At 36.6% G+C, this 24,139-nt stretch overlaps 4 protein-coding genes across 4 annotated transcripts; 1 reads left to right on the top strand and 3 right to left on the bottom strand.

Annotated features, from left to right (window-relative positions):
- On the bottom strand, nucleotides 317–6,847 carry LOC109712785 (disease resistance protein RGA2-like). The gene is made up of 4 exons (XM_020236539.1): nucleotides 6,426–6,847; nucleotides 2,775–6,336; nucleotides 699–802; nucleotides 317–618 (listed from the first exon to the last, which is right to left on the bottom strand). The coding sequence occupies exons 1-3, from the start codon at nucleotides 6,738–6,740 to the stop codon at nucleotides 744–746; spliced, it is 3,936 nt and encodes a 1,311-aa protein (XP_020092128.1). The 5' UTR covers nucleotides 6,741–6,847; the 3' UTR covers nucleotides 317–618; nucleotides 699–743.
- On the top strand, nucleotides 8,405–9,196 carry LOC109713280 (formin-like protein 3; the record flags this gene model as incomplete). The annotated part of the gene is made up of 1 exon (XM_020237281.1): nucleotides 8,405–9,196. A coding segment is annotated over one exon (639 nt), but the record flags the coding sequence as incomplete, so codon positions are not given.
- On the bottom strand, nucleotides 10,871–18,045 carry LOC109712786 (tRNA wybutosine-synthesizing protein 2/3/4). Its single transcript, XM_020236540.1, has 11 exons — nucleotides 17,537–18,045; nucleotides 16,834–17,024; nucleotides 16,339–16,540; nucleotides 15,184–15,580; nucleotides 13,578–14,699; nucleotides 13,253–13,382; nucleotides 12,616–12,851; nucleotides 12,400–12,535; nucleotides 11,973–12,049; nucleotides 11,337–11,443; nucleotides 10,871–11,241 (listed from the first exon to the last, which is right to left on the bottom strand). Exons 1-11 carry the CDS (start codon nucleotides 18,015–18,017, stop codon nucleotides 11,141–11,143), a joined length of 3,180 nt encoding a protein of 1,059 aa, XP_020092129.1. The 5' UTR covers nucleotides 18,018–18,045; the 3' UTR covers nucleotides 10,871–11,140.
- Nucleotides 19,101–23,466, bottom strand: LOC109712270 (terpene synthase 10-like). The gene is made up of 7 exons (XM_020235735.1): nucleotides 23,152–23,466; nucleotides 22,523–22,784; nucleotides 22,010–22,385; nucleotides 20,720–20,938; nucleotides 20,451–20,589; nucleotides 19,734–19,982; nucleotides 19,101–19,573 (listed from the first exon to the last, which is right to left on the bottom strand). Exons 1-7 carry the CDS (start codon nucleotides 23,386–23,388, stop codon nucleotides 19,265–19,267), a joined length of 1,791 nt encoding a protein of 596 aa, XP_020091324.1. The 5' UTR covers nucleotides 23,389–23,466; the 3' UTR covers nucleotides 19,101–19,264.

Here is a 24,139-nt window from a genome sequence, read left to right as displayed (position 1 = left end):
TTTTTTTTTTTTTGGAGAGTAGACACACAACTAAAGAATTAAATATATTGAATAAACACGCACACTGAATCAAGGGCTTAGACACTAGACTTTTTTTTTTTTTTTTCTTTTTTTTTTTTCTTTTTTTTTTTTGCGGAGAGTAAACACGCAACAAAATATATATATTGAAAAAATACGCACACTGAATCAAGGACTTTTTTTTTTAGGGCTTCCCCACTAGACTTTTTTTTTTTTTTTTTGCAGAGAGTAGACACGCAACAAAATTAAATATATTGAATAAACACGCACACTAAATCAAGAGCTTTTTCCCCTAGACTTTTTTTTTTTTTTTTTTTTTTTGCGGAGAATAGACACAGAACCGAAGAATATTGAATAAACATGCACACTGAATCAAGGGCTTTCCCCCCTAAACCACCAGATTAGTTAGATGCATGCATGGAAACCTTGGTCCAATGGCAATAGGAAGTTGGGGGCAAGGGCCAAGCTAAGCACACTTTTTTTCCCACTTTTTTTTTCCCACTATTTATTTTTCTCTCTTTTTTTCTTTTTTTTTTCTCTTTTGTTTTCTTGTTTTTTTTGTTTGTTTGTTTGTTGTTTTTTGAGGCTGACAAGAGACCCCTGTAAAAAACCAACGCCAAAAGGTAAATGAACAAAGAGCCATAAAATTGCGCTAAACAAAATAGACCACAACAATATACCTCCAATTCTGTCAATTTGCGCAAAATGCAAGACCAAACCTCCGATCAAGTTCCTGAAACTTTAGTACGCCAAACAAAACTGATGAGTCTTGGATGCCGCGAAACTGAAATGAGATTATTTTGAAGTGGTTAGTTAGCTCACGGGAAGTCACCAAAGAGTATAAGTACTAATGCTTAAGTCCTTAGGATGAGATATCTCAATCACTTTAGGTAATATAAATTAATTGAAGCAAAATGTAGAAAAAGTAATTTATGTAGCATTGCAGAGTCTATGCATAGCAGCAAAAAATAAAATCAAGATTGCTCATAACGGATTGATTAGTAAATAACACAGATGTAGTTTTGAGAACATATTTATCTTCACAAGAAAGCTGTTCAAGCAAATAATTCTATATTTCTCTCTAGCTAGATATCATGGGTTCTCTGCAGTAAAATGTTTATTACCGAGTCAAAATAGTTCATAAGGAAACTTTATTAAGAGAAAGAAAACCACTTCTAGACATTGTTTTACTACTTATCATGAGCTTATTGAGCACAATTGCACCTATGAAGCAGGTTTTTCATCCCATTTTATACCAACAAACTAAAATAAAAATGTTTTGATGGATCGACCTTTATTAGAAATTGTTTTTGAGGTATATACATTTTACCAAATTCACTCGTGCATCAATGAAGATATAGGATAAAATATGTAACATAAGGTTCTACAGAATCTAATAGGCCATAATGAACATCTAAGTATTGATTGACTCACAAAACAGTGAAATCAAGTTTCACTAGTGAAGGCACCCGCGCGTTACGACGGGTCGATTCTATAAAACTAAATAAATAAATAAAGCTAAAGAAAGAAGAAACAACGAAAAAAAATAAAAGAAGAGTCAAAGAATAAAAAAAAAATACAAATAAAGAAACTGAAGACGAAACAACAATTGCTACAGTAAAAGTATAAGAATAAAAATATAAAAAGTATTTAAAAAAAGAAAAAAAAATATAAGAAGAGTTATATTTATAACACTAATAAGAGTTGAGAATTAAAATATCAAATGTCTCATAATTCGAGCCAGAAATTACAACTAATCAAAATTTGAGGACTAAAGTATTGTCCCTTATAGTTTGAGCAAGAAATAGTAACCCAAGAAAGTTTGAGGAGTAAAATTTCACGCATCTTATAGTATGAGGATCAAAACTACAATTTATTTTTTTATGTTTTGTTTTTCTTCCAAACAAAGTCAGAGTTGAGCATGGATCAGTTTTGTTTCATTAACGATTTCATATGAGGAAAGAATATGTTAAACTATCGAATGAATTTTAGAAAGCCTAATTGTTAAAATTAAAAATCGACTAATTATATTTTGGATATTCCAAAAAAATTTAAATGTAAAATTGATCGCTTATTAGACTATAAATATGGCATTGAAGTTTGGCATTAAAATCAAAATAAAAATATATAAAACTTTTATGAATTATGAACCATTTCGAATCAGTTATCCAACCTTTCAAAATTTTGTTTTTATTATCCAACTTTTTTATATATTAGATTTGAGTAAGTTAATGGTACTTTGAATTCAAAATTTGAATGCATCGCTTAACTTTACTGATTTAGTTAGTATATTTTATGCGATTCTCGCAACTAAATTTGGTAAAATAAAAAATTAACTTAAACTACATCAATCTTTCTTTTATTTTTTATTATACAATCCATATCTAAATGCTCAATATTATAAAATCAAAATTTATATTTAATACAAACAGTCTAAACTATTTAAAAGTTATACGTAAAAATTTATATATTTAAAATTTTTATAATAAAAAAATAAAGAATTAGATTGGACTTAAAAAAAAAAAAAAAAGGTTCCAAATCATCTTCTCTATATCTGAAGAGAGAGAAAAATTTAAGAGAAAGGAAAAAGGAAAAACTGGCCCCCCTCACCCCCACCCGCACCCTTGCCCTCTGCATGCCACGTGGATCCAACTATGTTATATAGATATAATAATAGATAGATATAGATTATATAGATGCCATGGGACTAAACAGAAAATTTAGGGTGAAGGAGCAGTTGCAGCTGGTAGACTTACCTCCTCCTGATGGTAATAGTTCTCCTTCAATGCAAATGGAAGGAATGTGAGAAATCTTTGGTAAGTCACGGTTGTCATCTAGGCACCGTTCCTTCAACAGTGGATTGCATCCATGGATAGACAATCTTTCGAGATAAGGTGGCAGACCATTTTGAGGCAGAGAAGTTATCAAAGGACAATTTTCAATGCATAATTCTATAAGGGGTTTAAGAGTATTTAGATCCTCAGGGAGGTGTGGGAGCTCTTTGCAGTTCCGGATGCTCAAATGTTGCAGTTTGCTGAAGTGCAAAAGCTGTAGCCGATTGGTTAGAAATCCCTGGCAACTATCTATATCCAGAATTCTCAGTGAGCGAAGTTTTGTAAATAGATCAAGTGTGAGAACAGACGTGTTCACCAAATAAAGGCGATCGACAGATGTAAGGTGCTTAAAGGAGTCCACTGGATTCAGTTTGCGATCTTCATCAAAATTTGCATGTGGACAACCAATTATCTTTACAGTCTCAATAGCCTGGAGAATTGGATTCTGATCATCGGACCAAGCACCCTGAGTAATAAAACACTCGCTGATTTCAATCGCCTTGAGAGACACGTAAAAATGAGAGATAAGCAGCTTGGGACAATCAAAAATAGTCAACTCTTTTAGTGCGGTGAGTGCTCGAAACCCTTTGGCCAGATCAGATTTGAGATTTTCACAGTTCCTGAGTGATAACTTTCCAAGACATCTTAAGAGTCGTTGTTGCCGAAACAAGCCTATACTTAGGGTACTCAACTTCGGGCAGCTACTAATATACAAGGTTGAGAGGGTTGGGAGAAAAGAACCTGTTCCCACCACCTCAAAATCATCTGTCAAGCCCTCATTCCATACTGTTGGAAGTTCTTCCAGTCCAGCATCTTCAATAATCAATTTTGTTAATGTAGGGGGAAGATCTGGTAGCAAACAAAGCTGCGGGCAGTTTCTTATCTCGAGTTCAAAGAGTCGAGGAAGAAATAGTTGATTTAAGCTTTCCCCAAGAAATCTTAAGTTTGGACACTTGCTGATGTACATGGAAGAAATTGTTGGCAATGCCAATGGATTCCCTTTGCTGTTGCTACTGCTGCTTTCCGGTAGTGAGACCTCTGGACAGCATGGATTGAAGAATGCTGTAAGAGAAACCAGCCCAACATTTTCTAGAATGACATTCTCAAGTTGAGGGATGTAAGGAAATCTTTCTAGAGTGGGACAATTTCGAACAACAAGCTCACAAAGGCAAGGAAAAAACTGACCATCCTCTACCCCCGTCCACTCTTTTAAATTTGGCAGGTCATCAATCGAAAGTTTCTTCAACCTTGGAAATCCTTTTTTAACTGAGTCATGACTAAGTGATTGACTGCTAACTTTTTCCAACGCATGCATACCTTTAATCTCTAGGATCTCAAGTTCGGGCAGCAGCTCCAAGGGTGGGAGGTGTTGCCAATTAACACAACCAATTAAGTACATGGATCTTACGTTGGAAAGACGATTATTTGTCAGCATCCATGTGGGTGATCTAAGACCGACATAACTATCAATTCTTAGCTCTTTAAGATTGTCATGTGGCTGAAGGCATTGTAGGACTTCCTCGTCCAGAGTAGTTTGTGCATCATCTACTTGTCGTATGCCTCGTCCCTCAGAATCCCATGATAACCACAGTGAAGTCAGGTGCTTTAATTTCTCCAAAATCCCCTCTTTAGCCTCCCCGACCTTGACAAGATGGAGATCCGCAATATGGAGAACACCTCTAAGTTCGGTCATGCACGCGAGGGCGTTTAAATCGTTGCTCTTCCCAGCAGGAAAGTTCTCTAGCTCCTGAAGGTTTGTAAGCTTTAGGATTTGAGATATTCTTGAAATTGTCACAATGTCCGCACAAATGTGTCTTAAGTTAATCAATCTATTCATCTTTTCTGGCAGTTGCTGAAGAGGGCACCATTTAACATTCAACACCTGCAGATGGTAAAGCGAGCAAAGGCCTTCAGGCAATGACCTTACTCTGTTACCACATAGATCCAAGTATCGCAGGTGTTTTAAATTATTGATCGAGCTCGGCAACTCTGTCATGCATGTCTGAGATAAATCCAGCACTCTTATGCTTTTGACCTTTTGGAATATGGAGTCGAGAAGTTCACGGAATAGGTGAGAATCTTTATACCCACCGAAAAATAAAACAGTGCGCAGATGCTTTAGATAAATATCATTGTTCGCTAGTGCATGCTTTAGTTGCAGTAGATCATCAGTCCTAACAGTTATATGACGAGCTGCTCTTGACGGGATTCCCCACAGCCTGTCAGTAAATGTGAAGAACTCATTGGAACCAATTGATTGTGCCAATTCACGGATTAAGCTATGCATCATATATTTATCATTCCAAACAGGTTGAAAGAATGATCTATCAATTAATTCCTCAAAGCAGCGATTCCCAACATCCTCCCGTCTTTCCACACCGCTAGGAGGGATAAAGCCTTGCGCCACCCACATTTGGACTAGCTTATCTTTCTCAAAAATGTAACCTTGAGGAAATGCTGCGCAGTAAACAAAACAATGCTTTAGCTGTCCATCTAGATACTTATAACTCAACCAAAGGGAGGGGAATATGGTATTCTTATCTCTTTTATCTACGCTCCACAAATCACTCTGCAGGATTCGATTCCAGTAGCCCTCGTCTTTGTTTCGCCTTAACACACTTCCCAGTAGTTTGGCGGCCAAGGGCGAGCCGTCCATCCTACCAGCAATCTCCCAAGCTATTTCTTCCAATCTTGACATCTCTTTAACCGCTTTGGATGTTTCGCCGATGTTCTTTCCCAAGTTAGAGTGCTCAGCAGGGTCGTCTCCTCCGAACGCACAGTGTTTGAATAGTCGCCAATAATCGTCCATATCCAAACCACTTAAAGTCACCCATCCCATCGTGTGTATTCGTTTCGCCACAGACCAAATTTGAGAAGTCAGCAAAACTACGCTTCTCTTCGCTGCGAATTTAAAGGGCTTGCACAGGTTGTCCCAATTTTCGGAATAAATCTCTTCCCAAACGTCATCGAGGACGAGCATGAACCTCTTGCCCGTCAACAGACGGACGAGATCGGCATGCGCGTCCTCTAAACTGTCGTAGTCCTTACGAGGCAGAGATTGCTCTCCATCCAAAGCCCTCTGTATCATCTTTACGGTCAGCTTTCTGACATTAAATTCGTCAGACACGTAAACCCAAATCCTCATCGGGAATTCCCGCTCGACGAATTCGTGATTGTAGATGAGCTGCGCAAGGGTGGTCTTACCGACTCCTGCGGTGCCTACTATGGGAAGGACGCCGAAACCTGATCTGTACCGGAAATTTTCTCCTCGCTCGAGCATTTCGAGTATTTGTCGCACCTCACCTTCTCGCCCGAACACGCCTGCTAGAGGCAGCAGTGAGCTTGTCTCCCGGGTATCCTGGTCACCGTGTTCCGGTTCCGAACCATTTAGGAAATCAAACATATGAATGAAATCCTTAACAACACTTTCAATGTCATCGACGGTTTTTTCCAACATATCAACGTCAGTGTCCCGGCGAAAAAGCTTAAGAGAGAGAAAAATGAATGAAATAAAAGTAAAGAACTGAAAATATTTGAGGATTTTAAAAAATTACCGCCGGCGAAATTACTAACCTTGAACTTGCCAGATTGGCGCTCGAGATGGCGCTCGCGATGCATGCACTCGAAATCGTCGAGGACGTCGTCTGCGGAGTAAATAGCATCTTTCAGCCTCGTCAACAGAACTTGATGCTCCGGAGTGAAATGATGGGTCTGTCGCCGCTCGGCGGCCGTGAGGAGGGACTGGATCGTTGGGAGGAGACGATTCAGCTCGTCCAGCTTCTGCCTGCGGTGGCTGCTGCTCGGGAAGAAAGTGAGGCCCTTGTCGACCAGCTTCGTGACCATCGCGGAAATGAAGGCTGACGCAAAAAACCCCAGCACCGCCTCCATCCTGTCTGCCTCTTCCTTCCTGCTCGCGGCTCTGCAGGGAGACGGGAGAGGAGGGGGAGGCAAGGATTTAAGCGTCCTCGGGTACGACACGGTGTCTGTGGAACCGTTTCGATATGTGTGTCTGGCATAAAAATTTCATGTATACCGCCACGTAATAACATAATTTTTTTCTTTTAACAATAAAATATTTTAAGAGTTTATTATATATTTTTATCAATTTTTTTAAATTTTATTAAAAAAATTATTTATTAATTTAAAAAATAAAGAATTTTGAACTGTACTATCGGTACGGAGCCTGTATTAAGTCGATATCTTGTTGGCATAATACGACACCGTAGATACAGTCCACGTCGATGGACACTTAAATTCTTGGGAGAGAAAAAAGACTACAGTAATATTCCAATGACTTTTCAAAATTTTTTAGAAGAAAAGGAGCAAAATATCCTTCTTATATTAATTTTTTTTTTTTTGACCTTTCAATCCGACTAATCAAAGAGAATTATCCCAATCACACTCATACACTGTAAATCTCACACTCACCTATCTACGAAATTTTTTTTTTTTTTTAAATAATTATACTAAAAAATTGCTATTTTGAATGGATAAAGTGTAGAATTTATGCCATATTTATGCATACTTGATATACAGATAGCATTACTCGGTTCAAATATCTATTTCTATTTAACTACATTAAAGGAGGATTTGGAAGGACCTTAGAGTGACACGTGTCCCCCCAACCCTCCTATTCTCTCTCTTTCTACACACACACATACACACACACACACACACACACATATATATATATATATATATATATATATATATATATATATATATATATATATATATATATATATATATATAAAATACAAAATTTAAAATTTTGATATTTTTAAATTTTAAAGTTTTAAATTTTAAATTTAATATTTCATATTTTAAATTATAATATTTATTTCCAAATTTTAAACTTTTCAAAATTTAAAATTTTAAATCTCTAAATTCTAATAATACGCGTAATAAAATCTAACCTAATAAATGTAATTTAAATTACATAAAATATCGCTGTATAAAAAAATATAGAATTTAAATTTTAGGACTAAAATTTTAGAAATATAGTGCATATGTGTATATATATAATTAATTTTATTAAATAATTTTTTTTACAATTTTTTTTTATTTATTGGTTTTCTTAAATTATTTTGATAGATTTATCTCAAATTTTTTTCATATAAATTTTATAAAATAAATTATTGTATAAATTTACTTTGCGCATAATTATTTTTATATAATTTTTTATTTAATTAATAATTAGACTTATAAAACTATATAAAAATATTAAAAAATATATAATTTATTATAAAAATAATTTTATATCCGCAGCATCGCGCGAGTAATTCACTAGTGGTGCATGAAAATGCTACGTGTACACTTAATATTTAAGATTTAGACAATTTTTTTTAGATTTAGACTTTTGGTATTAAAATAATTAAAAACGACAAAATTAGTGTAAAAAATTAGTCCTTAAATAATAAAAATACAAAATTTATTTTTATTTCACGATGTACAAATAGTATTGTTTATCGTGACTCAACTTGCACATTTTATTGATGATTCACGAAATATATTTTAGCTCAACTCCGTATATATTACAGTGGCCAGCGTAATTCCAACTTTCAGGGTTTAGCAATGAGCAGCTGAGAGTCGAAGCCGACGCCCACGGCAACCTGCGGGCACGCGGCGAGCGGCCGCTGGACAGCAGCCGGTGGAGCCGCTTCACGGCGGACTTCCGCCTCCCGCCGGACTGCGACGTGAACAATATCCGGGCCGAGTTCGAGAACGACACCTTGTACGTCATACTCCCGAAAAGAATCCCTCCTGCAGCCCAAAAGCCCAGCGCTCCGCTACTGCCGCTGCCGCCACCGCCACCGCCGCCCCTGCAGCAGCAGCAGCAGCCGCCGCCACTCGAACGTAAGAAACCTGCAGCACCCCCGCCGCCACCGCAGCAGCCGCAGCCGCAGATCGAACGTAAGAAATCTGCAGCACCGCCGCCGCCGCCGCCGCCTCCGCAGCAGCAGCCGCAGCTCGAACGTAAGAAATCTGCAGCACCCCCGCCGACGCCGGAGCCCCCGCGCGAGAAGCAAGAGAAGGAAGAAGAGAAGGGAGGGGAGGGGGGAGTAACGAAGGGGTTGGAGAGGCCGAGGAGGAGGACGCTGTTGTTGAACGTGGCCGTGGCCGTGGCCGTGTTGGTTGGGATGGGGATCTACGTGATTTTTAAAGCACTGAGAAAGCCCGGTTCTGATTAATGAACGGAGCAAATAATTAAGAACTAACAAAGGGTTTGATGTATATATAATCAGAATTATTATTATTGTGTGGTTTATCGATCGATTGTATATTTGCGGATACGTGCGAAATAAAATGTGGAGGTGATGCTCTGCTCTGGTTTTTAATTTTAATCCTCTCGTTTCTTGCTTTTCATACGCTTTATTTCGTACAATTTTGCGTTATTAATTCTTGTTAAGAGAGAAAAGACGTAGAATATTTGTGTGCTAAGAAAAAATCGAATATTCGAAAGTGCGCACTTGGAGACATAAGATCGCAGAGGAAAAAAAATAAAAGAAAAGTAGTAAATGTAGATTGATGCCCTCAACAATTAATAGGGTGCAACTTTGTTGGAAAAGTTTTCATAAAAACATAAACTATAAAATTCATTCTGCGTTTGAATTTTAAAGATCTGTTCTAATTTAAACCCTCTTTTTTTTTTTTTGAGAGAGAGAGAAATAAACTTAGCTGGCAATGTAAATCAACTAAGATTCGAACTTGGATCTCGAATACAAATAATCAAGCTTTTTTGCCACTTGCGCTAGGANTTACTTTGCGCATAATTATTTTTATATAATTTTTTATTTAATTAATAATTAGACTTATAAAACTATATAAAAATATTAAAAAATATATAATTTATTATAAAAATAATTTTATATCCGCAGCATCGCGCGGTAATTCACTAGTTATCAACTAAAACACTGGTCAACTTTGGCAGGAAAAAGCAAAAAAAAAAAAAAGAAAAAGATTATATGTGAGTGCACTTTCAAATTTTAAATTTTTTTTTTTAGCCAAATTACAGAAAATTTTTCTATTAAAATTTAATTTTTTACTTTTCCTCCCTGTCATTTAAAAATCTATACTTTGCCCTCCTAAAGAATAAAAAATATTCACTTTGAACCCCGCCGTCAGTACTCCGTTAAGGTTCCGTTTATATTTCATTATTATATATTTTTTTATACCGAAAATACCCTTCTACAAATAAAAAAAGGTTAGGGAAGGAGAGAAAGAAGGAGATGATATTTTGGTTATTTTATCAATACTATTAACATCGTACTCTTGTAATATTTTTTATTTTTTAAGAAGGTAAAGTATAAATTTTTAAATAACATGAAGGAAAAGTAAAAATCGATTTTTAATAGGATGGTTTCCTGTAATTTACCTTCTTTTTTTTTTTACAAATATACATTGGTTCAAAAGTGTATGCTTTTTCCTGCCAAAGTTGACCAAGCATAGTAGTTTCCTATATAATATACCCTTCTTTTTTTATTTTGCTTTTTCCTGCCAAAGTTGACCTAGAATGTTGTAGTTGGGCCCATGTGTGTCAGAGATTGTAAGATTTATAACCTATTCATAAAAATTGATCACAGAAAATATAAGACTTAATAACAATCTAAAAGAAATAATTAATTATTATTCTGACAATTATATAAAAATTCTAATTTAGAAAAATTAAAAGAAATGTAGAAAAGCAGATACAAGACACATCTGTGTATGAAGTTTGCTTGAAGTCCATCTTGATTCATACATAACAAGAAATTAAAACAATTCATGTGTTGATTTACGATGAATCCTAACTCTCGAATAGATAAAGAATACCAATCCATAAGATTCACCTAAACAATAGCACATTTGCAGATAATTATCCAACTTTAAGAAGCCAGCATTAACCATCCAAACAATCCATCCATGCAATTAGTCATTTGAATCTTAAGTACATCAATTTTTTCCGGCAATCATTAGTATTATGAGAGCGAAATGATGCAAATACCATTAGATCGATCTACGTATTCAAAAAAAGAGGATTTAGATCTCAATGCCAAAGAAAAGTTTCATTATGCAAAAGAGAGTTCATACAACATGTATTAAGCGTCTCAAATGAGTGATCAGAATAGTTACAGAGGTTCTGAAGCAGTGCAGCAGGTAAAACAGAGATCATCCGCACATGAAAGCACCTGAAAGTTTTTCATTTCGGTGGAAATCAAGCTCGCAAATTTTCCAATAACTTCAAATACCACTCCACCGACCAACCTGTAATTTACTCTAACACATATAGCTAACAAAACCTGATGGTTCTACAATTGCTTACACCTGACATCGGCAACAAGGTGGCGAATGTGCGGCCCATACCATTTTATGCGCTCTACGTGTTCTATCGAAATGTCCCAAGATAAACCTACAATATAAAGAAATTATTATAATTCATTTGCTTTTCTTTTACCAGAGTAGCCACAGGATATAGCCGATGATTATACTAAGATAATAATTTACCTTCAGACTCTGAAATGCTTTGGATTGATTGGACAACATAGTCTAACCACGAGTTCTCTTCGGAATCATTTACATTCCCGTGTATATGCAATACACCACCTACAGCCCTGTAATAAAACAAGAAGGATGAAAACCATTTCAAATACTTGCTTACTATAAATTATTGTAATACTACGAATTAAAGTCATCAAGAAGACAACTACCATAAGTAGAGTGCACAAATTTTTTTTGTTTGCATACTTGTGGGTACCAAACGGTAATCAAGTCCAAAAAGCAAAAATGGAGGCTTTTTGATCTGTTAAATTTATATCTGACTTAAAACTATTCCTCAGTATGCAATCAGCATCATCACACAAATTAAAAATAAAAAAAATTGTACCAAAATTCCTAAAGCTACAAATCAGCCAATAGTCTAGAATCATTAAAAGAAGAAGAAGAAGAAAACTTATTGTTGAGAAGCCTCAGCAAGAAGGCATATATCTGCTCAACAGGCAAAAAGAATTAGCTGCAAAAACCATATTATGGATTTCATCGGTATATTAGTTAGAATGTGGCATGATGGATCTAGTAGGTATTTATACTATCAAGTCCAAGACATTGCAAGTAAAATCAAGTCGAAACTGGAGTATCTCTCACCTTAAAGCCCTAACAGCAGTAGCCCAGCTGCACTCACTTGACGGTAGGAGACCAAGGCAAACACGGTCAGCAACTCCCTAATCATATCAGTAGAAATGAACATTAGTAAACCGTAGTATCTGATAACTCGTAACTAGAAACTGTTATGACTTCATCTACTCATGTAAGGACCAAGGACGAAAGCAACAGACTGTCAACTACAAAAAGCGATTCTTCGAGAATGAGGGACTATGGGAGTTATCCTGTAGCTAAATACGACAGAATGAAAAGTAGAACCTAAGGAAACATACTGTGCAAATATAGTATTATTTACTGGCTTTTTTCATTTTTTGCATATTGTATAATAAATTTATGTTGTTGCATGTCAAATTGTCAACAACATGACATGGCTTTTATCGGCACTCCTAGAGAGAGAAATAAGACATACTTGGGGTGCTGTGAGACGATTATCTCCTTCCAGTATGACACACCGATCTGCCACAGAATTGGCATGAATGTTATGTTTAAGAGCCGCTAAAGCATGGGGGTTCCACTCACAGGCATAAACAAATTTTGCATTAGCCCTGAAAAAAAAATTTTGTTGTTGATAAACCGTACTAGATCAAGAATCATCTGAATCAAAGTCAAAGAAAGATGGACATACTTAACAAGAAATGGAAGCACGAAATATCCGATACCAGCAAAGAGATCCACAACTGTCTCGTTCTCACAATAAAGTCGAGCCATGCGAAGCTTCTCCGAACGGTTTCCAGAAGAAAACATGCATTTCGTGGCATCAAATGAATAAAGAATCCCATTTTCGTGATGAGTAACCCAGCCATTATCTCCAACCAGAAGCTCTAATGTGCTGTCTCTAGTCCCAGTAGGCAAGATTCTCCCCTGATAAAAAGAGGTTGCCGGATACTCAAAAATAACACAATAACTGAAAATATCAATAGGAATGCAAATGGAATCAACTAAAAAGACACAAAGGATCAAATGAGTTGGATAATTATGTCACAGACTCAAGAACGATAACCTAAGGTGAACTTGATGGATCAAGAAATTCCTCTAATTCCATCTGAGCACAGTGGGCTCAGTAAGACACGTAATATAACTAGTCTCCTAAAGATCAACAGGGAAATTATTTTGTGCAGTTTGTGACTATCCCTTTCTCTTTTTCCCCCCAGCATTGACATTCTTGTAGAAGTACCAAGGAATACATTTCCAGCTTAACTAAGAATGAAAATTAAACAAAGGAATCATTTGGTAGATATTTTGAAAGCTCAGCCGTTACTTACTTGGCGAGCCAGCCGCTGAGCACCAAGCGATTTTGCAACTAAGGGCCAAAGTTCATCCCCCATGGAGTCCCACAAAGGATCCCTGAAAGATGTCTTTGGAAGAACCACAATATCCCCAAGATGCTCCCACCTAATTTACAGACCAGATATTCGAAACACAAGATAAAGACAAGATTTATCAATAAAAATAATCCTGTCTCCAAGATGACAACAGAAACTAAAAATTCAAGAAGAAAATCCATCGGAAATAAATATAAAAACATAAAAGATTCAATTTCTCTCTAGTTACAGAATTACAGCAGTAGGAAACAGGTAAAGAACATACCTTGTGGGCAGCTGCACCAAAAGCTGAATAGCCATCCCTTTTCTTCTCAATAGATCATGTATTGATTCTCTCATAATGCTTTGAGGAGATTTAGAAACCTGTCTGCTGCAAGGCACATCGTCATTTAGTATGCCACCACCACACAACAACAAAACCTTCAATGCTCTACAACGAGAATGATCATCTACTTTAAATTCTTTTCCTAACACCAGTCCAAGCTGATGAAGTTGATCCAAATTATCAAAATCATTTACTGGCTTACGTTGCTCATCCAAAAATAAGGCATGGAAGGTTTTATTGATTGGAAAACGGATAAAACCACCATCTTGGCTCGGTACAACTTTCCTAGTAAGATCCAACCATCCAAATTTTTTCAATACATCTTTCGCTAATTTGGCATAATTTTTTTCAAGCTGTAAAACACGATGTTCAGAATCTGTGACATTACTATGTCCGTTAGCAGAAATGTCCGTTATATGACTTAAATTAGGATCCTTAGACAATATTCCCACCGATTTATTTTCCTTATTAAAATTGGGATCACACAAAGACTCTAATAAATGCAGACTAATTTTTGTTGGTTGGTTAAACTTTGTCCCAAATGCATAGCATGATGCTCCACCACCAACAATAATAAGGTCATCGTCAACCACAACAGCTGAACTACGAACCCAGATGTTTTCACTTATAGAGACAATATCAACTTTTCTCCAGACACGGTGATTTAGGTTCAGTAAAGCCAGCTCACGACAATGTTGTACAAAAGGACATCCGCCTATTATCCCAATATAATCTTTATAAACAAACATCGAATGTGAAAATCTTGGAGAGGGAACTTTTCCAGAGAACCGTTCGATTTTCCACTGCTGGGTTGTAATATCGAAACTGTAGAGATCACTAAGTGCTTTTTCACCATCATGACCTCCAAACATAAACAATTGCGAACCATTAGCCACCATACAATGTGAATGGCGAGCACATGGCCATTCACCTTCCACAGGAATCTCGCTCCAATGTAGAGTTTCAGTGTTGAGGACAGTCATGGAGGAATAGATCACTTCATTACTAAGTCCTCCAAATACATATATATTTGAGCCTACAGCCACAGCAGCATGTCGATGCCTGTACATATAGACATCGATTTAGAAAGTACAAAAATATCAGCATGCTTTATAGGCAATATAAGTATCATTGCAGAATTATCTTGTAGTTCTGTAACTGCTACTACTCACAAACTACAAATTTTGCAATAATTTGGCATCTTACTTCAGATTGTTCAATTATTAAGAAGCATGTAAGAGCAGTACACAAAAATAAGAATTTCAAGTAGAGATAGCATGTGTCCCTGATGTTATGTATATATTATGCCTACGAAATCTGAACTCTCATAACCATTCAAGAACTTGCGTTCTCACATATAGCTTGGTACCTGCAGAAGTACCCCTCTTTGAGAACACTTGCTGATACAAAACCACCACCCCTCCATACATTGATGACTCATCAACATAAGATGATGGGGTTTTTTTTTTCTCTTCCCGAAACACATGTAATTGATGATTTTTGCAGGGACGTGTGGACAAGGCCCTTTAAGTTATTAGCAAGTTACCTGGGATTGAATGAATCCCCAGTGCATTCTAGTTGTGACCATCTACTTTCAGTAGTCTGCAGAACCCAAACATCATTTAGCACTTGTGATGGGCCAGTTCTTCCTCCGATAACATACATATTAGTCCCAATAACTGCAGCTGAATGGCCCAAACGAGGAGTTGGTAATCCCTTAGCATCCATCTCTCTTAGTAATCCAGATTGAGCATCAAGCGCTAATGTGTAGTTCCTTCGTGCATGCCGGCCTAAGCCACCAAAACCACCAAATATTAAAACTTGTTTCTCTCTGTTGTTTAGTACACAAGCTGATTGGCCCCACAAGAAGAGCTTCTCAACTGGCTTGTCAACAATCTTCAGCAAGGCAACTTCGAGAGAGCAATTGTGGATGTCTGAAGACTCTGTTGATAAATTGCAACTTAATCTAGAGAAAAAGAAAAATTTAACAAGCTTTAATCATCTGAATGTAGCAACGGAGGTGATCATAAATTTAAATACAAAGTAAACTAAAATGAAAGAAGGATATTATAAAGTAAAATTGATGATGGAATGTGGCAAGTTTATAAGTGGAGAAGTCATAATGGCAGGTTCTGTGCGTAAGAAACAAGTTCCATTTCTATTGTACTAGCTAAAATGCTTTCTGATGATAAAATTTAGTTTCTAAGCAAAATTTGTTCCTTTTCTTCAGTTTAATCATCCCATCTCACCACCCACCCACCCCCCCGGCAGCCGCCTGCCCGCCAACAGAAAAAGAAAAAAAAAGCTCACAGAACTCCTAGAAAAAAAAAAAATCAAATTGAGTTTCTGCATACCACTAACATAAAAGCTAGTTCTTTGGACTCAGAACTACATGTACTCAAATGAGAAAAATATGAGTCCTTATTATGCAAATGCATCATGATATGGTAACTAACTTACAGTCTAAATCATATGTGCCTGCAACTGAAAACGGATGCAGCAAGAAATCTACATTTTGTTGTCTAGAGTAAATTTTCTTTAGAAAAGCAATTTGAGAGTTGGTAAGAAAATGCCATACTTAACAATAGAAAAGTACATATTGTATAACGCAACCTCGAAAAATTGGAAGTAAATAACTAATTCATAAGCAATAACCTGAGAAGGAACAGAGAGGGCATGAAGAAATTGACAACAGTATTACCTGAAACATGACTTCTATCAACCTCCGAACATGCTACTTCCCCATCGTCTAAACAATTTGATTCTCTCAGTGCATTCTTGTGAAAAAGGCCATCATCTCTGTAATCTCCAGAATATCGAGTAGACGCAGAACCACCTTTAACCGACTGAGTCTCACATGCTGTATTCATATCAGGCATCTTAGTCGTTGATTCTGGGAGACCCTGCAAATTTCTCATAAATGTCATTATAAAAGGAAGAAGAAATGCATATTACATCCCTACAATAATATGTATGCAAAGATGACTATTTTTTCAAAAGAAATTCTCATTTAAAGCCAAAAGCCAATACATAAAAATAAGAAAACAAGGAAAGAGCAAACCACCAACTTAAAAAAAAAGTCTTGAATTAACAAAAATTGGTTATCATTATCAGCGATATGGAAGCAAAGCAATAAGATTAAGTTGTCAATACTGATAATAAAAAGAAAAATAATAGGAATACATATGAGCTGTACCTTAGATTGCAAAAGAGCAAGAAAACCGTCTGTTCTTTTCTTGTTTGCCTCCATTTTATCATTCGCGATCTGGACGAGGTATCGGACATACTCAGGCGACACCACCAATGATCCGACCTGCCCTAGCGGCACCTCCAAACGTATGGAACACCGTATGGCAACCATTATACGTTTCTGTAGGCTTGTTATACCTGCCAAGAATTACAACTAGCTATGATTTTCTGAATGAAAAAACAAAAAATCCATATTTGGCGCCACCACTTTCTTTCATCCTTATTTGTACCTTATTGTAAAATTGAACTAACTTATGCCACTCAATTCTCCTCGATTCTGAAATATGTGGAATTTAAGAAAAAAATCCACCTCCAAGAATTTTTTAACTGATTCAATTTACCCCAATATCATTCCTTTCCTTCCATCCTACAACCCATTATGTTACTACTACACTTGTGAAAAACATGTTCTTGCCTACAATATTTATACATCACAACATAGTTGAGTTGTCCGTTGCTAAAGAACAAAATGCCAACTCTCGCAGGGAAAGAAATATACAAAATAGAATCAAAACTCGATCTTGCACCAGTGCTGGGAGCTAAGCTACTTACACCAACACACATATATCTCAAATTAAACTATGATTATCGCACAGTTTGATATGAACAAGAAAGAAAAAAGATTAAACCTTTGTTTTTTTAGCACTCACCGGACTCTCGAAACCCGGCGGAGATAGCGGCGGCGACGAGCGATTGCGCTGCAGCAACGTCGCGGCAATCAACAGCAATGATCAAGGGCTCAAACCTAAGCACAAGATCTCTTCCTCCTCCTCCTCCTCCACCCTCGACGCTAGGGTTTGTGAACAGGATATCAACCACCGCATCGGGGTCGGCGGGGTCGTGGGAGACGAAGACCCATCCACCACCCCCGGCCTTCGTCTTCTTCTTCTTCGTCGTCTTCTCCTTCGCGCCGTCGGGGTCAGGGTTAGGGTTAGGGTAAGGGTTAGGGATGGGGTGGGAGAGGATGGAGATGCGGCCGGAGCAGGAGCTGGTGGTGAAGAGGGCCGGGTGGCGGTTGATGGCGGCGAGGAGGGGGGCGATCGCCGCGTCCACGCCGCCCTTCGGCGACTTGTCGGGCCCCGCCGCCGACAGCGCCGCCATCGCTGCCGCCTTTCGCTTCTCGAACTCCATTGGCGGCGCGAACGGTCGCCTCTCTCGCTTCTCGAATTTACCCTTCTAAGCATGGGCCAGTGGGCCGGGCCTTATTTGGGCCTGGATTTAAATTTTATTCTTTCGTGCCCGTTATTATTATTATTATTATTATTATTACTATTATTATATAATTTAATAAAGGAAATATTTAGAGTAAATTACTAAATTGCACTTCTTGGTCCTCAAACATTGAACTGTGTGACACTTTGGTCCTAAAATCTTAGTTTTTCATAATTTCTTACTCATATTTTCTAAATTGTTGTCATTAAATCCTATAGTCTAATTTAACTAATGTAGCAATGATATGGCTACTTGGTAATTGCCGCATATTATCGCATACGACTCCTAATATATTAGAAACATATATCATTATTCATTCAATCTGATTGAATCATAGAGCATAATTATAATAATTTAAAAAGTTTAAAGCAGAAATGATAATAAATTAAAATTTAACGACTAAAGTGTCACACGTCTCAAAATTTGAGGACCGTAAATGCAATTTAGCCAAAATTTTAATATCAATTTTTTATATGTCACAGTATATTTTCACATTTTTACATTAATGTTTAAGCGTATTGAATTTGCTTTAAAAAAAGGTACGTAATCAAGGCCCGATAAGCACATTAATTTACACCTTTATACTTTTTAATTAATGATGTTTTTTTCATATGTTTTTTTATTTGCTATAGTACGTACATTTTTTTTGTACTAATTTATGTTTATATGAAATTTTACTTTACTCATGGTCCTAAGTAGGAGGATTTCGACCCGAAGTCCGACCACAAGTCAACTAAATTGATTTGTGCCATAGTCGGAATTAGGGTGACCTGATTCGAACTCGGCCTGGTTCGACCCGTAGAAGTTGTAGGTGGTTGGACGAGTGCACGATCGATTTGGTTTAGTTTTATGAATTTTTCGGTTTTACTTTTATCAGTTTGATCTCTTTGAATCAAGATCAACCATCTTGATCGATCTTGGATACAGGAATTAATTGCAATTTTTCTCCTTTTAGGATATTCATTTTTAGCTGTTCGCTTTCGCGACCGTACTCACTTGAAATACAAGGAAACAATGTTGAACATTTATTTGTACTGAAGAACTAATGGTATTATCATTTGTGGCACTTTATAAGGCGCGCCAAATGAACTAGAACAACATTATTATCATATATACAACAACTTATATGTGTTGAGTAGTAGGTTTATCGCCGAAATTTTTCGAAGTTAATTTTCAGTTCCTTTCACAAGTATGGGTTCCAAAAACAAGGAATTGATCTGATACTTCTTCTCTTGGTTTGGAGCACTTATGCCATCCCCATTCTGGTAGAGACAATGCGATATACGACCGAGATTCATCGCCGAATTCGTGAAGGATCGAGGCAAACGACATCGATCGTAAGCATCTTTATTCATCTTCTTCCATGTCTCGACGATTAGATCTCTTACGGCTTCGCGAGACTCTTCCTCGTTTGTGTCGTGCTCTTGCATGTAGCAATCTATCGATGATGGAGCGTCACCTTTCTCCCGCTCCGCCTGCATTTGTAGGATGAAAATCAGATATTATGTCTCAAAATTCTGCTCTTGCATTTTAAGTTTAGATTTTAGGATTTGTTCAAACTCTTTGGTATGGATTGTGCATACAATCTCGCGAAAGGAAGAGAAGAGAAAGAAAAGAAGAGAATGTTATATATACTGTGTAAGTCGCTAAGTCGTTGCAAAGTCGAAGAATCGACGAAGACGACCGGACTAGTCCTTGGTAGTTTTCCGATTTCCGTAAAGTCTCTATCGCTACCTTCTCCCCCGTCAACGCGAATGCATGGAGAAGTATAACATTCCCCGACGACGACATCCAACCGTTCTCCAAATATTCGCGTAGAGTCGGTTTGTAGCCATTGTGATGCCATTTTGCCTCCACTAGAAATGACTTGCATAGATCATGCCACTGTATAATGATTACCAAAATAAGCAGTAATTAGCCATTCCAAATCCAGCGATTGTTAAATTCTCCAAACATCTTAATCATACTCATCAAATTGATTCATTTAGTTAATTACAGCTCACGAATTGTATTCAAAATGCATTATGGGTGATTCTGGATCTCAATTCATTGAAATTATTTGCTAGTGAATTTTTCCTGAGATCTTGTTTCTACTTTTTCTCTTTTTTTTGAGGGAAAACAGGCCCTAAGGCGAATTTATTTATCAATCGGGAGATACAACTTGAGAGAAATCATCTACAGAGGATCAAAAAGATAGTTTGTTGCTAGTGAGCAGCCCCCAGTTGGCCAATCGATCTGCAACTACAGCATTTTTAGAATATCTTGACGACCATTCAGAGCTAAATTGCTCGGAACTTTCAAGAAAAGTCCGAAGATCGGTGATTCTTGTTTCTACTAAACGTAGACATTTACCGCATTCTTAAGATAAGGGAGTACATCCCAACCCTTTTCTCTAAGCATGTGACATGCCATTTCATTAGTTGTGTTGTATAGAGTGGAATACAGTGTTTTCATGTAATTTGGAAGCCCTTCCACTGCATCATTCTCCCACCTAAAAAAAGAGAAACATAATAAACTCAAATCAGAAGAAAAGATGGAACATTAATTGGTTCATGACTTGTGGGTTATTATCCACAAATGTGTTTCTAAAATGGATGTATAAAAATTGGCTCATGCTTAACCTTTCGACGGCACTTGTGAATAGCACAAGTTCATCGACAGTTCCATAGACATCGTAAACATCGTCTATGACTGTAATAAAAGTGCAAACTTTAGCCAGGCTCTCACGGCAATGTCCCAACTGGGGCTCAAATACAACCCCAGCGGCGGTAAAGAAGCACTCTATTATGCGGTCTCTGGCGAACGACAAATTTTCTGCAAGAGCCACATCTCTCCACCACCTGAAGATAAAAAGAAATCTAGTGCTTCAGATAACTACAAAATACCAAAAACAAAGAAAAAAAGAAAAAAGGCATATGCAACTCTGCAAATGATAATATTTGCATATTTATCCCTTTACAAAGTATGTTATAATTCATTCTCAATGCTTGATTGCTGAGATGTACTATTTCTATTAGCATGCATGGTAGCTTAATTTACCATTGAAAATTTAATAATTTTTCTTAGTTTCTGTCTCTTAAATTTTATTTTTTTTTTCGACCCTTCGACGTTACTTCATCTAAATTGCAAGTATTAAATATAGTTTTCTTACTCTATATTTAACATATTTTTCTTACTATATTTTGTTTAAATATTTAGTAACAATATATTTAGAGGGTGCAATGGCCATTTGGCTGTGTATATATATAATACTATTAGTAGTAAACGGACTTCGTTGCCACCGATAATAATAGAGTCTCCAAATCGATGATTAGCATCGTTGAACATGATTTATGCTACTTGAAGTATTTAGAAATCAAAATTCAAATCATTTTGACATTATTAGCCTAATAATCAAAGGATTTAAAAATTTGTAATTTTAATGGTCAATATGATACGTTTTTTCATTTAACGGCGTAAAGAAGTTCAAATCAATTGAATTTTGATTCGAAAATTTTTTAAATTATTTAAAACAAGATCTATTCTCTTGATCGTGATTACAAGACTCCTATTATCACTTTTTAAAAAATATTTATTTCAGCCATTCATTTTTATGTTCATTTGATAGACAAGTGAACAATATCAGAAAAAAAAAAACTATTAAATTTGATTTCTAAATACTTCAAGCGGTATAAATTATATTCAACGTAGATTTAGAAGCTCCATTATTGAAATCAAATGGGTGGCAACAGAGCTTCTTTGCTACTAATAACATTCTAGCTTCTCCCTCTCTCTCTCTCTCTATGAAATTTAAACTTCAGTCCACAGATAAAAGATGTGTTCTTAAATTAAGTTTGTGGAGAAACGCCCCAAAAATTAACAAAATCTATATATATTGGCTTCAGAATTGAGTAGGTTTCATGGTGCCTTACCTTGAAATTCTTTTAAGTTCTTCCTGATGTATGATTTGCACCCTGTTAAAATCGAGCTTAGCTAGTTGCAAAACAACGAGCTCAACATCTTCATCTCTCTCGTATTGTTCGATGTACGATCTCGCCTCTAATCGCGGAGGCCTCCAGTGTAGTGGAAGTTCTAGCGCATGAACCACTTCAGCCTTAAGGTTTGGATCCATGTAGGGTTTAAGTTCATTTAGATGCTTGGTCGTGAAAATTCTTGCTTCATCCAATATCCTCTCTCCTTCAAAACCAAAATATGAAGCTTCGTATAGAGAGAGAAGTCCCAAAATATCCTTCTTTTGAAGGTAGGGTTTGATGTGACCCTTGATATCCTTGTAGCCACTCAAGAGATCTATCAAACAATTCAATTAGTACGTATAGCTAAATGATGTTACTGACAGAATAAATACATTGAACTTTAGTCAGCATTAATACATAAATTTTATTATATTCAACACATCTAACAATTAAAAGGAAAAGGGTCATTACCTTGGGAGACCGAAAAGCCATTTTCTCGAAGCGATCTGAATAATAAAGCCATCAAAAAAATATCCTCTTCGAACGCAACTTTTGCATCGTCGATGGATATTGAGCTCACCATATTTTTGATCTCCTTCTCAAAGTGATAAGCTATGCCGAGACGTTGCAGGGCATCAACTAGCTTAAGTTTAGCCGCTGGTTCGTCCTTCTTGTACATAAGCTGCTTCACTTTCTCCTTCAACTTCTCAATTTGTGTGATTTGTGACTCGCTCTACATCAGAACAATAACAGTTATAAATAGAACGCTACTTGTGAAACAACCGTTATACTCTAAAAAACGAGCCTAGCATGGCTCAAACTCAAGACTTTCTACTCTGATACCATATGAAACAATCGTTATATTCTGAAAGTTTAAGCCGTTAGAAAATGATGTTTGTATATTTTTATATTTAACATTGCATTTGGTTCTTTTTTATATATAGAAAGCTATTTTTTTTAAAAAAAAAATGAGTATGTGACTACTGGCAGTTGATGGCAAAACTAATATTTTTTATTCTTGTTTAACATGACTTAATTAAGTACGGACGAAACAAAATAACTCCTGAAACAAAGTTAATGAGTAATAAGTATGTAATCACCAAATAACCGCCCTTCAGTGATCGAATCAGCTTGTAATCCCACGAGTTAGGTTGGTAATTCCCCGACCGCCGCATCGGTTGTGGTTGGGGCGGTGGCGGTGGTGACACACGTGCGCGCACATACGTCGGAGGTGAGGCAGAAGCAGTACAGCGGACACGGCCTGCTTTGGCCGAGCCATTGCTCAACACACTGCACGGTGAATAGCACCCATACAATGCACTAGTACTATTTACCATTTTCCTTACTAAACTAGTACTATTTATGAACTCTAGCGATAAAATTAATAGTGCTGCTGCAATATACACTAATTTGCTCTCTACTTATAGTGTAGTGCTATCTGATAAATTGGCTTGCTGAACCGCGAGAACCGCATGGCACGTTATATGCATGGTAGGACCCCATTCATCTAATGGCCCATCTTGTTTCGGACTATGCACGCCCTTTCATGTTCAATCATTATCAAAAAATAATAGAGAGACAAAGTACATATAAATCTTATGTGGAATCAAATTACTAAGATGTCATGTCACCAGTTTCCGTGAAGATGAAATAAATGGGAGACTCCACAAGCATTCTCAAAGTAGAATACAAATTTTGCTTTCTGACCACGTATGCTAGATTTATACTCGTTGTTTTAAGTGTAGAGCTACTATACTATCAGAAGTATAAAATAGTTGATTCTTTCGATTTTTTAGCTCTTAGATAAAAAATTTTACTGTTGGGATGATAGCAGTCCTCTTAGTGTTGAGTGGTCCCCATTGGTTAATAATATTAATCTAATAATTAGAAATGATCAATGGGATTGATCAAAGGGCTAAAAAATCGGAAGCACCAACCACTTTATGCTTCCGATAGCATAGTAGCTATACTCTTGTTTTAAATATGCAATATTGTTCTAAATAATTACCAATTAAAGTTCACAAATTGTGTATATATATGGAGTCTTGCTGAGATATTTTTTTAGAAGTACAGAGATCTTCGTACTTT

Source organism: Ananas comosus, linkage group 7, assembly GCF_001540865.1.
Source record: "Ananas comosus cultivar F153 linkage group 7, ASM154086v1, whole genome shotgun sequence".
Lineage (NCBI taxonomy): Eukaryota > Viridiplantae > Streptophyta > Magnoliopsida > Poales > Bromeliaceae > Ananas > Ananas comosus.
The sequence above is the reverse complement of the archived record's forward strand: the minus strand, read 5'-3'. Positions and strand labels throughout refer to the sequence as shown.

Bases quoted from the DNA above. Each gene is read 5' to 3' on its own strand.
- LOC109712785 (XM_020236539.1), bottom strand. From the start codon at position 6,740: ATGGAGGCGGTGCTGGGGTTTTTTGCGTCAGCCTTCATTTCCGCGATG. The intron at 6,337-6,425 runs GTTAGTAATTTC...CTCTCTCTTAAG, and splicing joins GCCAATCTGGCAAGTTCAAG to CTTTTTCGCCGGGACACTGA. The intron at 803-2,774 runs GTAAGTCTACCA...ATCTCATTTCAG, and splicing joins ACTATTACCATCAGGAGGAG to TTTCGCGGCATCCAAGACTC.
- LOC109712786 (XM_020236540.1), bottom strand. From the start codon at position 18,017: ATGGAGTTCGAGAAGCGAAAGGCGGCAGCGATGGCGGCGCTGTCGGCG. The intron at 16,541-16,833 runs GTACAGCTCATA...AGAAATTTGCAG, and splicing joins TTGCTCTTTTGCAATCTAAG to GGTCTCCCAGAATCAACGAC. The intron at 13,383-13,577 runs GTATGTTCTTTA...TCTGTAAATTAG, and splicing joins TTGGTGCAGCTGCCCACAAG to GTGGGAGCATCTTGGGGATA.
- LOC109712270 (XM_020235735.1), bottom strand. From the start codon at position 23,388: ATGGTAAATAGTACTAGTGCATTGTATGGGTGCTATTCACCGTGCAGT. The intron at 22,785-23,151 runs GTGATTACATAC...GTTCTGATGTAG, and splicing joins CACTGAAGGGCGGTTATTTG to AGCGAGTCACAAATCACACA. The intron at 19,983-20,450 runs GTAAATGTCTAC...ATCATTATACAG, and splicing joins TCCCTTATCTTAAGAATGCG to TGGCATGATCTATGCAAGTC.